General features: G+C 29.8%; 1 protein-coding gene across 1 annotated transcript in view; it reads left to right on the top strand.

The window, feature by feature from the left end:
• Positions 1-5,888: 5,888 nt before the first annotated feature.
• Positions 5,889-13,878, top strand: part of LOC134696525 (cholecystokinin receptor type A-like) — a 65,346-nt gene continuing 57,356 nt past the window's right edge. Inside the window, exon 1 of the mRNA XM_063558363.1 lies at positions 5,889-6,573. Within this exon, the coding sequence (XP_063414433.1) occupies positions 6,258-6,573 (316 nt within the window). The 5' untranslated portion in view covers positions 5,889-6,257. The remainder of the gene's footprint in view (positions 6,574-13,878) is intronic.

The raw sequence follows: 13,878 nt of genomic DNA, 5'->3' as shown, positions 1-13,878 counted from the left end.
TTTTTAGCCATCGCCATTATTTTTTAACCGACATATTAAAATATTATAAAGTTTGAATAAACAATTTATCAAGTCTAGATCTTCTTATTTTGTACAGAACAAAGAAAAACGATTCTGTCTTTAATGGAACACACACCAGTACAACCCGATATATCGATTATAAAAAAAAATATTTCTATTAAACTTTAGAATATCAGCTGCTTGACACAACATGGAGTCTATTTAAACCGGACAAAAAATATGATAATGTGACTTCTAACTGATATTTTCTAGTACCAATATGTAGAAAACTCAATAAACAATATACACATGTCATTATTAATTATTCGCTACTAGAATTTAAACCGGCATACATCATACTTACGTTAATATTTTGAGAAATATATAGTGTAAAGGAGATCAGCGGATCTTCCATTTCCGGAAAACCAAAATGTTTAAACTTTGACATTTGAAAGAAATGATTTAAAGACTATAACAGTTACGTTGCTTTCGTTAGAATAAGACCATGCATTCACATCTAATTGATATACAGATAAAGAAATATATATCTAGAAATCAATTTATTGCATTTATCTTCATTCCTGTGTATCAAATAATGTCGTTCAAGTAGTGTTTTGTATATGCATAAAAGGCATATTTATAAATAACGATTGTGGCATTTAGTGGTAATACTTTGCTTGCCTCTTTTGTCATGCGTTACTTGATTGCAGATTGCTGAATAAAGAAAAGCTTCAACAAAAGAATATCAATGGTAAAGTTGAAGTCATCACATTTCTTTTTTAACCATATGAAATCTATATCACACATGACCAAGTACTGTGTTTGATTTGTTGTAACGTTGATTTTGTCTTCTTTTGCCCTAGATACCGTCTATTAAATGTGAATTATTACTGGATGTTAACTTGCTATCAGCAACACAACAGATTCCACTGGGAGAATATTAAATGAATATGGTTTTTTTTGGGAGGACCTGCACCACAACTTTTAATTTGTTTCGTATCGCCCATTTTTGTTTTGTGTGCATTTTCTAAACTATTTTTTGTGTGTTTGTCCCTTGGTCATCACTTTGCCTGATTTACTTCGACTTCTTCTTTCATTTTTGCCCTTTGCGATATTTTCACTAGTTTTCCACTTTTTTCTGATATATAACGGTTAACGAATCAATATACAATAGGTTTATCTAATTATCGGTGTACAGCAATCGCAATGTACATCGAGTTTATATAAGATTGGTTGCTTATATTCATTGCGAGTCTAACCCATTATATATACAATAGATGGTATATTTACACTATCTGAGACACGCTCATATTTTATTAGATTGAAAAACAATATTACGGAATGTTTAACTAGAGAATAGGATTGATGCACATTATAGTATTTACATATCGGGTTTGTATTTATTATTACAAGAGTCAACGACTCCCAATGACCAGTCATTGCCTGATAATATAAATAACACTAATAATCTGTTAATATAGATAACACTCATTGTCTGTTTATCTAGATGATGAGAGTGCCATGAAAAAATCATGCAAGTTTAATTTGGTACATTTCTATCATTTTAAATTATTTTGGCGTTTGTATTTTTGCCCCATGTATGGGCATTATGTTTTCTGGTTTGCGTGTCCGTTTATTTGTTCGTTCGTTTGTCCGGTCGTCCGTTTGTTCGTGACGCTTCAGGTTAAATGTTTGGTCGATGTATTTTTTGATGAAGATGAAGTCCGATCAACTTGAAACATAGTACACATGTTTCTTATGATATGGTCTGTCTAATTTGATTACAAAATCAACAACCCTCATTGTTAATGTCTAGATGTTAGGCAAGATTTGTAGCAAAATGAAGTATATCTGTTGTATCCTTTATTTCAGGTTCGGTGAGATAGATGCGTTCTACGTAGTCATCTAACTTCGAATTGTTTAATGAGAGAACAGCATCTACAATGAAAATATTCATGTACGAGATAATTTGAGAAAGTGTGCATCTGTTATTTCATTGTCAAGGTTGGTGAACATCATTTTAGTACCCGCACTGTCAATTTATTTTATTGTGAGTTTTAACCCATTGTTTCTATATAGTCACAAAGGAAGATTTGTGTGAACTAAGAACTGACTAAACCACTAACGACATGCTGTAGATATACTTGCATCATTTTGTTTACATTCTTTTTTTTTCGGAAGAGTCGAATGTATGTTGCTTTATGGTATATGGCATAAAAGTAAGGATATATTTTGAAAACTGTTTAATCTTCATGATAGTGTCAGATATGACTATAGTTTTCCGAAAATACAATGAATAGCTAACGCGTCATTAATAAACGAAAATAGCGCCCATCTAATCGATTTCCGAAAATCTTCAAATACAAATAATATATATCCGAATAATAGATTAAATTGAACAACTTGGTAAAACTACAGCATTCAAAATCTTTGATATCTTGTTGCCTCTATATTTTTCTAGTAAAGCTACCTGTGACTTCAATGAAAGTTACTAATCATTAACACACATGTTACTTGTACAGATGTGAACTGTACATAGCTAACATAATTTTGTCATATTGCATCTCTGTTTCTCATTAAATTGGTGAAGATAAACAAAAAAGATACCAGTAAACAGACTTTATTTATCAATATACTTGTTACATTCTTTTCAATGAAAAATCTGTTATAAACTGTGTAAAATCCATGGCTGAAAAAAAGTTTATCGTTATATTCAGTGTTGTGAAGAGGTATAATGTGTTTTCCTATCCGTCTGTACACAGTCTCGACTTACTTAAGATGAACCATTACAACTCTGCACCTTATATCAAATGACTAATAAGACTTTAACAACTTTACCGTAAGGCTTTCAACAATGAGCAAAACCATACTGCATAGCAAACTATGAAATGCCCGGAAATAAATAATGTGAAACGATTCAGACATTGTCAAGCAAACAACGGTCTGACTAATGTACACAATTATAATTGAAAATAATATGATATACAGCAACAAACGGAAGTCTCTGATGAATTACGGGCACCTGACATGAACAAGCTCATGGAGAATGTGGCAGCCTTAATCATTTAAGCGGCCAATCATCAAGTTCAATTTCGATTTTTTTCCAGTTTGTCATTCTTATGTTATGGAGTTATGATATCTAATGCAATATTGATAGTTTCGTTTTACTAGGTAGAGATTTACCTATATTACTCTTTTTTTTTCTTTCTAATATCCACAATATAACTTAATTGCAAATTGACTTGATTTAAACTGTGACATATACATACATACTGATTAAAAGATATTGTTCATCGTCTATACAAAAAAAGTCTAATCAATTGAATGCCTTAGGCAATCTGATTTCTCTCCTCCCACGCAGAAAATTACCATACTAGTCAACATTAATGAATTATTCCTTTCACAATTATTGTTTTAAAGTAGCAAAATCTGACAGCGTTTACAAAATAAAAAAATATTAATGAAACCTTTAAATATCGCCGTTCAATTTTAAGAATAATTGTCATGTTACGCTGGATTCGTCACTGTACAGGTATATGTATTTGTAAAGATCTTGTAGTCACAAAAATGTGACGAGCACATGTTGGTATGGTGTAAAGCTATCTTTCACTGTGTTAATTTTACACTTTGGCCATCAATCTTGACTTATTAAGTTCTCATGCTGTATTTTAACAATAAATGTTCGCAATGAGTTTTCAGTTTAATATAATTCGGCCATGTTCCGATATACGACATTTAAGTTTAATTTGCAATATGATATTGGAATTTCAAACGGTAAATGTGCCTGATAGGGTCACACAAAAATGAACAGAAAAGTATAAAAGACATCAAAATCATTCAATTTGCATAGAAGAGATATCTAAAGGTTTTTATCTTTGGATATTCCATAATTTTTTACGCAAGGCAAGAACTATCACGGTATCAGGTGAGATACATTGGTGAAATATGTTTCTCTAATTGTTTTTGAAGAATTCATACATGAAGGCAATTTTTCTTTAAAATTATCAATAAAAAATATTGTTATTTCTGGTAAACAAAATTATACATACTGGAAAGATATACTGAGAAACATAATCATGCCACTTTATTTCGATGAGAAGCTAGATATAATTATTTTTAATTAATACTTGAAGATGCTTTAAGCTTGAGAAAATGCCAGTTGAACAGTGCTATACGATATATAATCTAAGTCAGCTGCTCGTTTCTCTTTATTAAGAATTGGTGTTTTACATTCCATAATTGAATGTGCTATATATAATTTATATAAGAAGCGGACAGAAATTAAAGACGATACCAGTGCTAAAACAATGACAAATAATAACAGCAGCTACTATAACTACAACTTGTTACAAACATTTATTTGGTATTGAGTCTCACACTCATCCGAAATATTAATGATAAAAATATTATGAACTTTTAATATATAAAGTACACAAATCTAACATGTCTATTAAGAATATTTTCTAAGCGAGAATGCAAACAAGATAACATAAACGAACACACGAACTCAAGGAGATACAGACGCATGCACGCCCGGAATCAATTTGATAAATCTCACACATCGCAGTGAGAGGGGGAGAACAAGCTGCAAAAACATGTTATACATACTGGAAAGGTATTACAAGAAAAAATCTGTGGGAAGTCAGAGCAAAAACCTGTCGACCCGCAGTAAGACAAAAATGTCCTTGTGAGGTGACATGTTTTCGTGCGGCCTGTTACCTTGTGAAATAGCACTTTAAAATCATAATCAGCTTTCCGGTCTATAGTAAAAAGCTGGGTTAAAATTCAAATAAGATTAGCATGCTATCGTCCTGATAATACATTTAATTAGCAGCTGGACGACAAACAGTCATCTAGTATCATCATCGCAGATTGTAGTTCATGCATTTTAAAGTTAAAATTAAGACAAACAGCCTTGAATGTCAATTTTATACTTTTCTAAAGAAAACAAGTCAAATATCATATTTACGCATATTAGCACTAGAAAGGCTTAGGTTTACTATTAAACATGTGCACATAAACTTTCGAGCATAAAAGAGAAAAGAGCAGTGTTCTCCTCACTTTCGCGCTTTGCGGTGGGCGAAGTTAAATAAGATAATTGCTGACGGAAAATATTGAATTAGTTATTGTATCGGAAGTCAATAATTTAATATCGGTACGTTTATGAAGTTTTTGACAATATCAAAGATTTTCTTTGAAAAAAAGTTCGCGTTCATTTCTTTTAGAACGAAACTTAGCCATTCAAGTAAATAAAAATGTTCAACATTTTTTAAAATTCGAAGTTTCATATTACTTTGACACTTATTTTGATACGTATTGATTTTTTAAATAATTTCTTTATAATAATTTTAAGAAACTCGTCTTAAATGACTTTAAATATTCTAAAAAAAACCTGAAGTTATGTTAAAAAAAGAAGAACACATCTTCAATTGATAATTAAAAAAACGATTTAATCAAAAGCGTGAAAACGAAAAGAAATAAATACATCCTGGTTTCTTATCCCTGTAGTATTTTGTTATTGGAATGTAATGCGTCTTGTCTAAATACATCTCCTCGCACGTGTCTTGATATTAAGTGATAAATATTAATCTCTACTTTAATAGTGCGTGATCTGTCAGAATCAATCTTCTATTATCATCTGTTGCAGTATATCTTCACATACTATTTATATAACATCTGTTTTAGCATTTCTTTGTTTTTGATTTCTTTTTTTCTTCTTTTTGCCAACAGAAACGATTCAATTAAAGTATCATTGATCAAGATGAATTAGATTAATGCAAACACAATTGGGATTTTGTAAATTGAAAAAAACCCAACAAAGACTTGTATTTATTTAATATTTTGAATAAAGAGAAAAAGTGTTAATATTACGTTGACGTGATCGCTTCTATTTCTCAGAAATATTTAATTCATTGATTTATAAAATAACGAAGAGTTTTTGCTATTTCTAATTTGATGATCTAGATTTGGTGATTGTGGAAATCAAATAACAGTTTATAGAACAATCTTAAGCTGAAAGCATTCAATTTGTATTTTATTTGTACATAGTTAGAAGGTTAACTGATATTTACATGAGAATCACATGGTTTTCATTGATGAGTGACTGTTTTAACTGTAGGCAATCCAAACCAATGATTAGTAAGCCAAAGGATAAACGACAAATGACATTGGAGTACTAATAAACCGCATATAATTTACATAAATACATTTAACAAATATATTTTCTGAATTGTATTGATGCGTTTTATTTAACAAAAATGAGTTTAACAACACAGAACGTGTCGAATTGTTCGAATAGGACTTTTGAAAGGGATTTATTTGATGCCGATGGGAATATTAGGATTCCATTTTATGCGATAATTTTCCTTCTTTCTGTAATGGGAAATTCTTTAGTTATACTAACACTATTCCAAAACCGTAGGATGAGGACAATAACCAACGTGTTCCTGTTAAACCTGTCAATCAGTGACCTGTTGTTAGCAGTATTCTGTATGCCTTTTACTCTCATCCCGTTACTATTGAGGAACTTTATATTTGGAGAATTTATGTGCGTTGCTATCCGATATCTTCAAGGTAAGTCAAATTTAAAAGTAATGAAATGACAATTTGTAAATGTGTTCAGACAGTTTATTTTTAACAAGCTTTTGAAAATAAACTTCGTTGTGTGTCTGTTGCTGCAGAAGCAATATTTATAAGCATTGTGGTAGGATGTTTTGTTCTCTTTTTTAAGTTGGGGTAGTTTCCTGTTGTAGAATTAACTTAGATATTGAATAGTCGTAATCAAAGTTATTGTATCATTCGAAATAAATGTTTCCTTTAAACTAACATTTCAAGTATACAGTGTCACCTGTGTAATCCGACACACTGGGGGACCAGATGTTGGATTAAGCAGGGTGTCGGAATAGTCAGGTTTATTCGACAAGGATAGGCATATTTTGGGACTATGAAAATGTGTCGGTTAAAGCAGGATGTTGTAATACTCAAGTGTCGGATTAGGCAGGTTACTCAATACTTAGTAAATCTCTTAATGCATAAATATGTATAACTCGTTGTATGTGTTTTACAATAACGTTGTCCTCGAACTGCAATTTTTAAATAAATAACTAACAATATACTACTAGTGCTCTGAAAAAGCTGCGTCAACTACCCTCAAACCAGTAGACAATTTTATATCATAGATATACGATGTTTTTTTTTAAATGAATAGATTGTTCACTTGGGGATTGTGTCAAAATCAAATAACATAATACAAAATATGTAAATAGCATTAGCTTGAAAAGTGTTGACTTGTGTTAAAGTACGACAAAGTTAACAACATTTTAATGTAAATGATATTAAATATCTTTAAGAAAATGAAGATAAAAAGAGAAATTATACAACTGTGAAATGATTCACTAAGGTAATAATGTCTCTTTTTCATTTCCGTACCGGGTTCGGGATTTATCATCGATCTATACGTCCTTTAGTTACATTTCGAGATCACAATCATTTCAAAATGCTTTCAAAGTTTACTTATAAATGCAAAATTATGGTAAGTTTTGCATCCCTTCAAAGGATATTTTCGATGTAAGGCCAACAAAGAAACATGTGTAAGATCATCATGTATATATTAATTTGATGAGGTGTTAGATTAATTAAATCTGTACAGATTATATCTGTTTTGGCTGAATTTGTTGGGTTTATATATAATAGCAGGTTGTAATAAAATTACATTTTTATGGAAGCCTTAATACTCAACAATTGAATCATTATACAACAGAAACCGTGCAAAATTTCAATGCACGCATTAAGAAAGTGTTGTTTGCGACGCCGCAATATTTTTAAGTCTTCAGTCAATTTATCTTTCTCTATTTAGTCATACTTGTTGACTTTTTTAATTTAAGGATTCTGTTTTTGTAATGTTTGAAATACAGACTCTGGTTTCCTCTGTCCTGAAATACTGGTGTATTTTGAAATAAATGTTTTGATTATTTTTGCTTTCATTGTTTAAATTCATTGGTATCGTTCGTTTAAATAATTTACAGATTACATTATCATAAGGGTTTCCAGAGGGAATAAACTATTACTTAACACATGCTTTTACCCATTGGTATACCATTCGTTACTTTAAATGTATATAAATGTATATATTTATACATCCTTATTTCTTATAAATTAGGATGTTTTTTATTCGTTTTTGACTTAATGTTAAGGCTACTCATCATTCAAAGAAACATATTTAGTTTAAATTTTATAAACCTAATTGTATTTGTTAATGCATACGTATATGTATGATAACAAAAGCGATGTCTTATTTTGATTCAGTCGGAACTTACGTCTTTATAGATTTTTAAACGAAATCACGAGCCAATGTACTATCCTTTTTAGCCCAAAGTGTTCTATGAATGATTTGTGTTCTTGTCTGTTCATCTGATATTATTAATATTGCTTTATGATATCAATACATATTTATTTGGAATAAATTTGTTATAACTATTGGAACAATATTAGTAACATTGAAATATTTCATATTAGCAAGTTGTATCAGTGCACATTCACTGATATATCAATTTAACAGTTATAGTCTATATAGTTTGGCTGAGCTTGACTCACAAGTTTTGGAAAGCCAAAGAGGTTTAAGGTAGTTCATGGGTATAGAAACAAAAAATGCTTTGCCAAAATTTAGATTTACTATTTTGCTTTTTAGAAAATGATAAAAAGAATTGGTCACCGCGCTTTTTGTCAAGGTACAAGTGGTTCAAAACTGCCTGAAATTGCTTTGTTCATGAAAAACACATTAATGTGCTTAAAAAGTAATTTACAAGACAGCATTTTTAGATAAAATATGAGAAGATAGGTTTTATAAAATATTTTAAGAAAACAAAGGGAAAAGATAGTGTCACCGAGCTTCTTTTCTTGCTTTTTCCCTTTATGTCGAGAATAAATTTTGTACAATATGAATTATCTCCCCTTAAACAGGTTATTTGAAAAATTATTCTAAAACACCAATATTTGGTATTTGTTAAACATTTTCAATAATGCAATTCATCACTTAGTTTTCTTTATAGATATAATAGTGTAACCAATACATTGTAAATTTGTCTCTAGATTTGCAGATTTGGGAAAAAAAAGTAGACCGATTATTTACTGTGATTGTACAATCCAAGATGGCGATCTATTCATGAACTACCTTGATTACACCAAAACGTAAGCTACATAACCAAGAAGGACCTTAACATAATTATCATAATCAACTGAGCTCAACTTTTCTTAAGGGAGTTTGAACCCTAGATTCTAAATTCTTTCGTCATCACTGCACGAGGAATTTTACATATAGATATAGGAAGATGTGATGTGAGTGCAAATGAAACAACTCTCCTTCCAAATAATAATTTAAGAAAAAGTAAACCTTTATAGGTCAATGTACGGCCTATGTTTGTTATAAATCATGTCATTGCCAAAGATCTGACTTAGAAGTAATGGAAGTAATGATAGCGAGTTTTATTTGTTATTCTCCATCTTTTACATTGGTGAAATTACAAAATTTATTCAGCTACACACGGTGTCATTTCTCCTCAAAGAACATGTTTCATTGTGCACATGTTGTAAACTTAAATATATCAAGCATAATTGATCGAATAATCGTGTTTCGTGTTTTATTTATCATCCTCATAATAAGATCTGATTCCGTAACGTAGACGTACAGGCACTATGGAATATGTCGGTCATTCATCACCTGTATTTAGTGCAAGACATTTTTAATAAATAGGTCCTCTTTAATTCACCATTTTCTACATAAAAAAATGCATTCACCAGAAATATGAGAGTTGTTATCTTTTCGTTTGATATTTTTGAGCTTTCGATTTTGCTATTTGATAACGTACTTTCCGTTATGAGTTTTCCTCGGAGTTCAGTATTTTTGTAATTTAAATCTTTGTTTGTAAATATAACAATGGCATTATTGTTGACGTAATGGGTTAATTGATACAAAAATAACAAGGAATTGTTATTTAAATCATCGAGGATATGTTTTGATTGATATCGTTCTATAAGGTGAACACAAACCTTTTCAGCAACAATGCCTTAAAACCCACACGGACCTGGGATAACACATTTAATTATTTTTCATTACGAATGACACTTTTGTTCTATAGTAGCTTTCAACTCTATCACATCCATGACTTGGGGGATTGCATTTTTTTTAATGTAAGTACTCTATTATATAACATTAAAATATAACTGACAAAACAGAGACAAAAGAATACAGAAATTTCAGTAAGATAAATTAAATAGCACATAGCTTTATATATATATATAGGTGAAATACTAAATAAACCGTTAAGTTTAACTACGTTTTTGTCAAACATTCTAATTGATCAGTTGTAATATAAATAGGTAAATTCAAGACCAATAGTTCTAGATCATATAGTAATACATTTGTATCTAAATTCCGTGTTGATAAAACAAAACAAAAAACTGCAATCAACAGGTTTTACCAAATGAGTACGAACAAAGGATACATGACTGGTTACTCAAAATCAGTTAAATTGTTATTACGACGCTGACTAAAAGAGTTAAAATGTAAAATTCCAAAGCACAACTAAAAACAAAAACAATTTAAAAAGGAACAATTATAAAAACAATTAACAAACTGAGAGAATCAGAATCTTTTACTATAAGGACATCTTTTTTAACCTAGATTAACAGATTGTCAATAAATATCCAGACTTCCATTATCAAACCAGAGAGATATAAAACGTTGACAAAATCAGCACTTAGTTGCATGTTTTCAACAATCATACTTTCCTAACGTCTAGTTTATAAAAATGATTCAATAGAGAATGTAAGACAATGTCACTTGTTTTGAATACTCAAGAACTCAAGGGTTAAAAGTATAATATATCTTTCAAATAAATGCATACGTTGTTCATAAAACTTGAGTCTGTCAGATATCCATATTTGTTTTACTTAATATATATTTTTTGTTAAACTTATGGTATTTTGTAAACAGAACATCAAACTTCTTGCTTTTGTAAAACTGCAAAACTATCTATTGAAAGTAGTTTATTTTTTCAAAGCTTGTCAATAAGCTTACCAAAACATATTTTGATAACTTTTGTTTCTTAAACAGTTCATGTGACAATTTTATCACGATAATGACATTAAAGAAAGCCATTTCTGGACTGAAGAATTCTATATCAGTCTGTTCATTTATCAACAAAACAAAATGTGTTTTAAGGCGTGACGAATATAATTATTTTACAAATTTGAGGATCCAAATAAAAAGTCTAGTAATAATACTGTAACTCCTCCGTTCATCAGGGGGCATCTTGGCAATGACGAACATATATTACATCAAAACAGACCGGTAATTACGCGTAACTGTATCAATGATTCATGTCTTTCATACATTTGTCGTTTCAAACTTTTTTATTTACATGGTTCTTATTTCTTAGTATCGGTCCTTTTAATACAAAGATAATATACTCTTTTAAGTTGATGCGGCAAATCGTCCACGAAATTTCCGCTTGGACGTAAGATTACAGCATTTTAAATAAAAACTGTCTAATAGCAGACAGTCTTAATGTACGTAAAAAGAAAATTAATTATAACGATGTTTTAGTTAGATTGTCTAGACTACTTCGTTTAAATTAGTTGTTATTCAAATTTCCATTTTTGCATTTCAACAAAAGACCTAGTCAGGTACATTATTATAATGAATGTGCGTGTGTTTTCATGTTGAGTTACAAAACATCTTTAAGTGTAATTTATTTATCATTCTAATCAAAATGACAAAATTTAATCTATTTAAATATTTTTCCACAAAATACATATTTCACTGAACAGAAGACGATTTTGAATTAATTTGTTTGCTTTGGTATATAGCATTACATTGAATAATTATTTTAAACTAATTCTTTTGCAATAATTGTAGACAAAAAAGATAAAATAGGATTGATATGGCTGTATAAGCAAATAATAGTTTTGCATAATATATATTTGACATGCAATAGTAAAAACGTTAGCTTTGCAACATAACCTTTGTATCTTGAACAAATAAATAAACAAAACGAATTCAAACTAAACATTCAAACTAAGGGAAAATAACTACTATTCCTGATTTTGTGCAGGCATTCCGAATTATTTTTTTGTTGGCAATTAGATGGATATGTTTAGTTCATTTTCTAGAAATATTATCAGAGTATTTACCTAAGAATGAGCAAATGAAATTAGAAGCACCAGTTAACGGATTATCAAATCTTAGAATTCACAAAGATGATCAAAACAAAATACTAAGTTCGTGAACTAGTTCCTAGGTATAAATGTCAATATAAAAATTTGGTTTTACTTTTGTTTTTCATACATAATAACAGACGATTATTAAAAGGAATCCTCATATTAAAAGAGAGGAAAATAATACCAGAGGACATTCAAACCCGGAAATAGACTGACAACGACATGGCTATAAAGGAAAAAGACAAGCAGACAAACAAGAGTAAACACAACACCCCTTAAAAATTAAAAGCAGAGCAAAAAACACGGAAACCACAAAAAAAACTGATGGTAATTGCAAATGCTCTTACCCGAGTATATTAACTCTATATAATAATTGAAGTCTCATATTAAAGATAACATAAAATAATGCTCGCGATCATCAATGAAACATACACCGTCTACAAACAGCTGATCTAGCTTTCGACTGCTAAATGTTCTTCAATGGCGTTGTAAGTTTCTTTTCTACTTATGTGCTTTGAATGTCCCATAGGTATTTACTAACTATTATTTACAATGTTAACTTGCGGATGATAAAAAAGATAACATTAGAATTAGAAGATGTGGGAGTAGCAAGTTAAACTTAATGTCAATTACAGTCATATAAATCATCATACATAACTAACGATCATATCAACCGTAGAAAGAAGCCAAAAAATAACAAAAACAAACGTCTTTTAGAAAAAGTTCCAAAATATAAATAATTCCACAATATATTCCAAAATTATAATGATAAATATGTTTTGAATCACAGTGTATTTAGATCAGAGTGATAATTTGATAAGCTTATACTAGAGCAGACGGATTGTAGACTTGATACTTTTTATCACGAACGATGTATAAATCATTCAATTTTCTACCATATTATATGTATCTTCTAAGATTGAAATGTTTACGTCATGTTGGCATATCAAGTGTTTACGGTCTTTGAAATTGTATTTAATTTAAACATTAGTCAGACTAAGATTGTAAACAATTTTAAAATGCTTATAAGCTGATGTTGAATAACTACATATCTTACTGTGTTGTCAATACTGTTAAAATTTTTCAATCATTTAGTATAAGGTTTAGTGTTCCGCATTGAGTCTTATTTATCGTGGAAGTAGTTAAAATTGATTTAATTTTGAATCCACAGTCAAGAACCTTAGTGTGTAATGTAATGAACATACCTAAATCGCAAGCATGCTTTTATTCACATCCGTTTAATCATATGATAAAACTAATAAAATGTTGGTTTGCTTGCTACACATTTTCAACAAATTTAAGTATTTATTTTATAAAAATTCATCAAACGAAAGGACAACTGTCATATTTCTGACTTGGTACTTGCATTTTCTAATGTAGAAAATGGTGGATTGAACCAGGCTTAATAGCGTTAATGCTCTCACTTGCATGACAGTCGCAACGAATATTCAAAACGGGGAATGTTATGATATTTACAAGAAATGGAGACGTCGATCTTGTGTTTTTGGTTAAGATGGCAAAGGGTAATCTACAACAAATTCAAATCATCAGATCAATTTCCTCTTAAATCTTTTCTTAAGTAATAATCATTAAACGAGTATACCAAAAACAATTGATCATATAGATCTTTTATAAATGAAGTTCTATGTAAAATAATTGAAT

Source organism: Mytilus trossulus, chromosome 14, assembly GCF_036588685.1.
Source record: "Mytilus trossulus isolate FHL-02 chromosome 14, PNRI_Mtr1.1.1.hap1, whole genome shotgun sequence".
NCBI lineage: Eukaryota > Metazoa > Mollusca > Bivalvia > Mytilida > Mytilidae > Mytilus > Mytilus trossulus.
The sequence above is the reverse complement of the archived record's forward strand: the minus strand, read 5'-3'. Positions and strand labels throughout refer to the sequence as shown.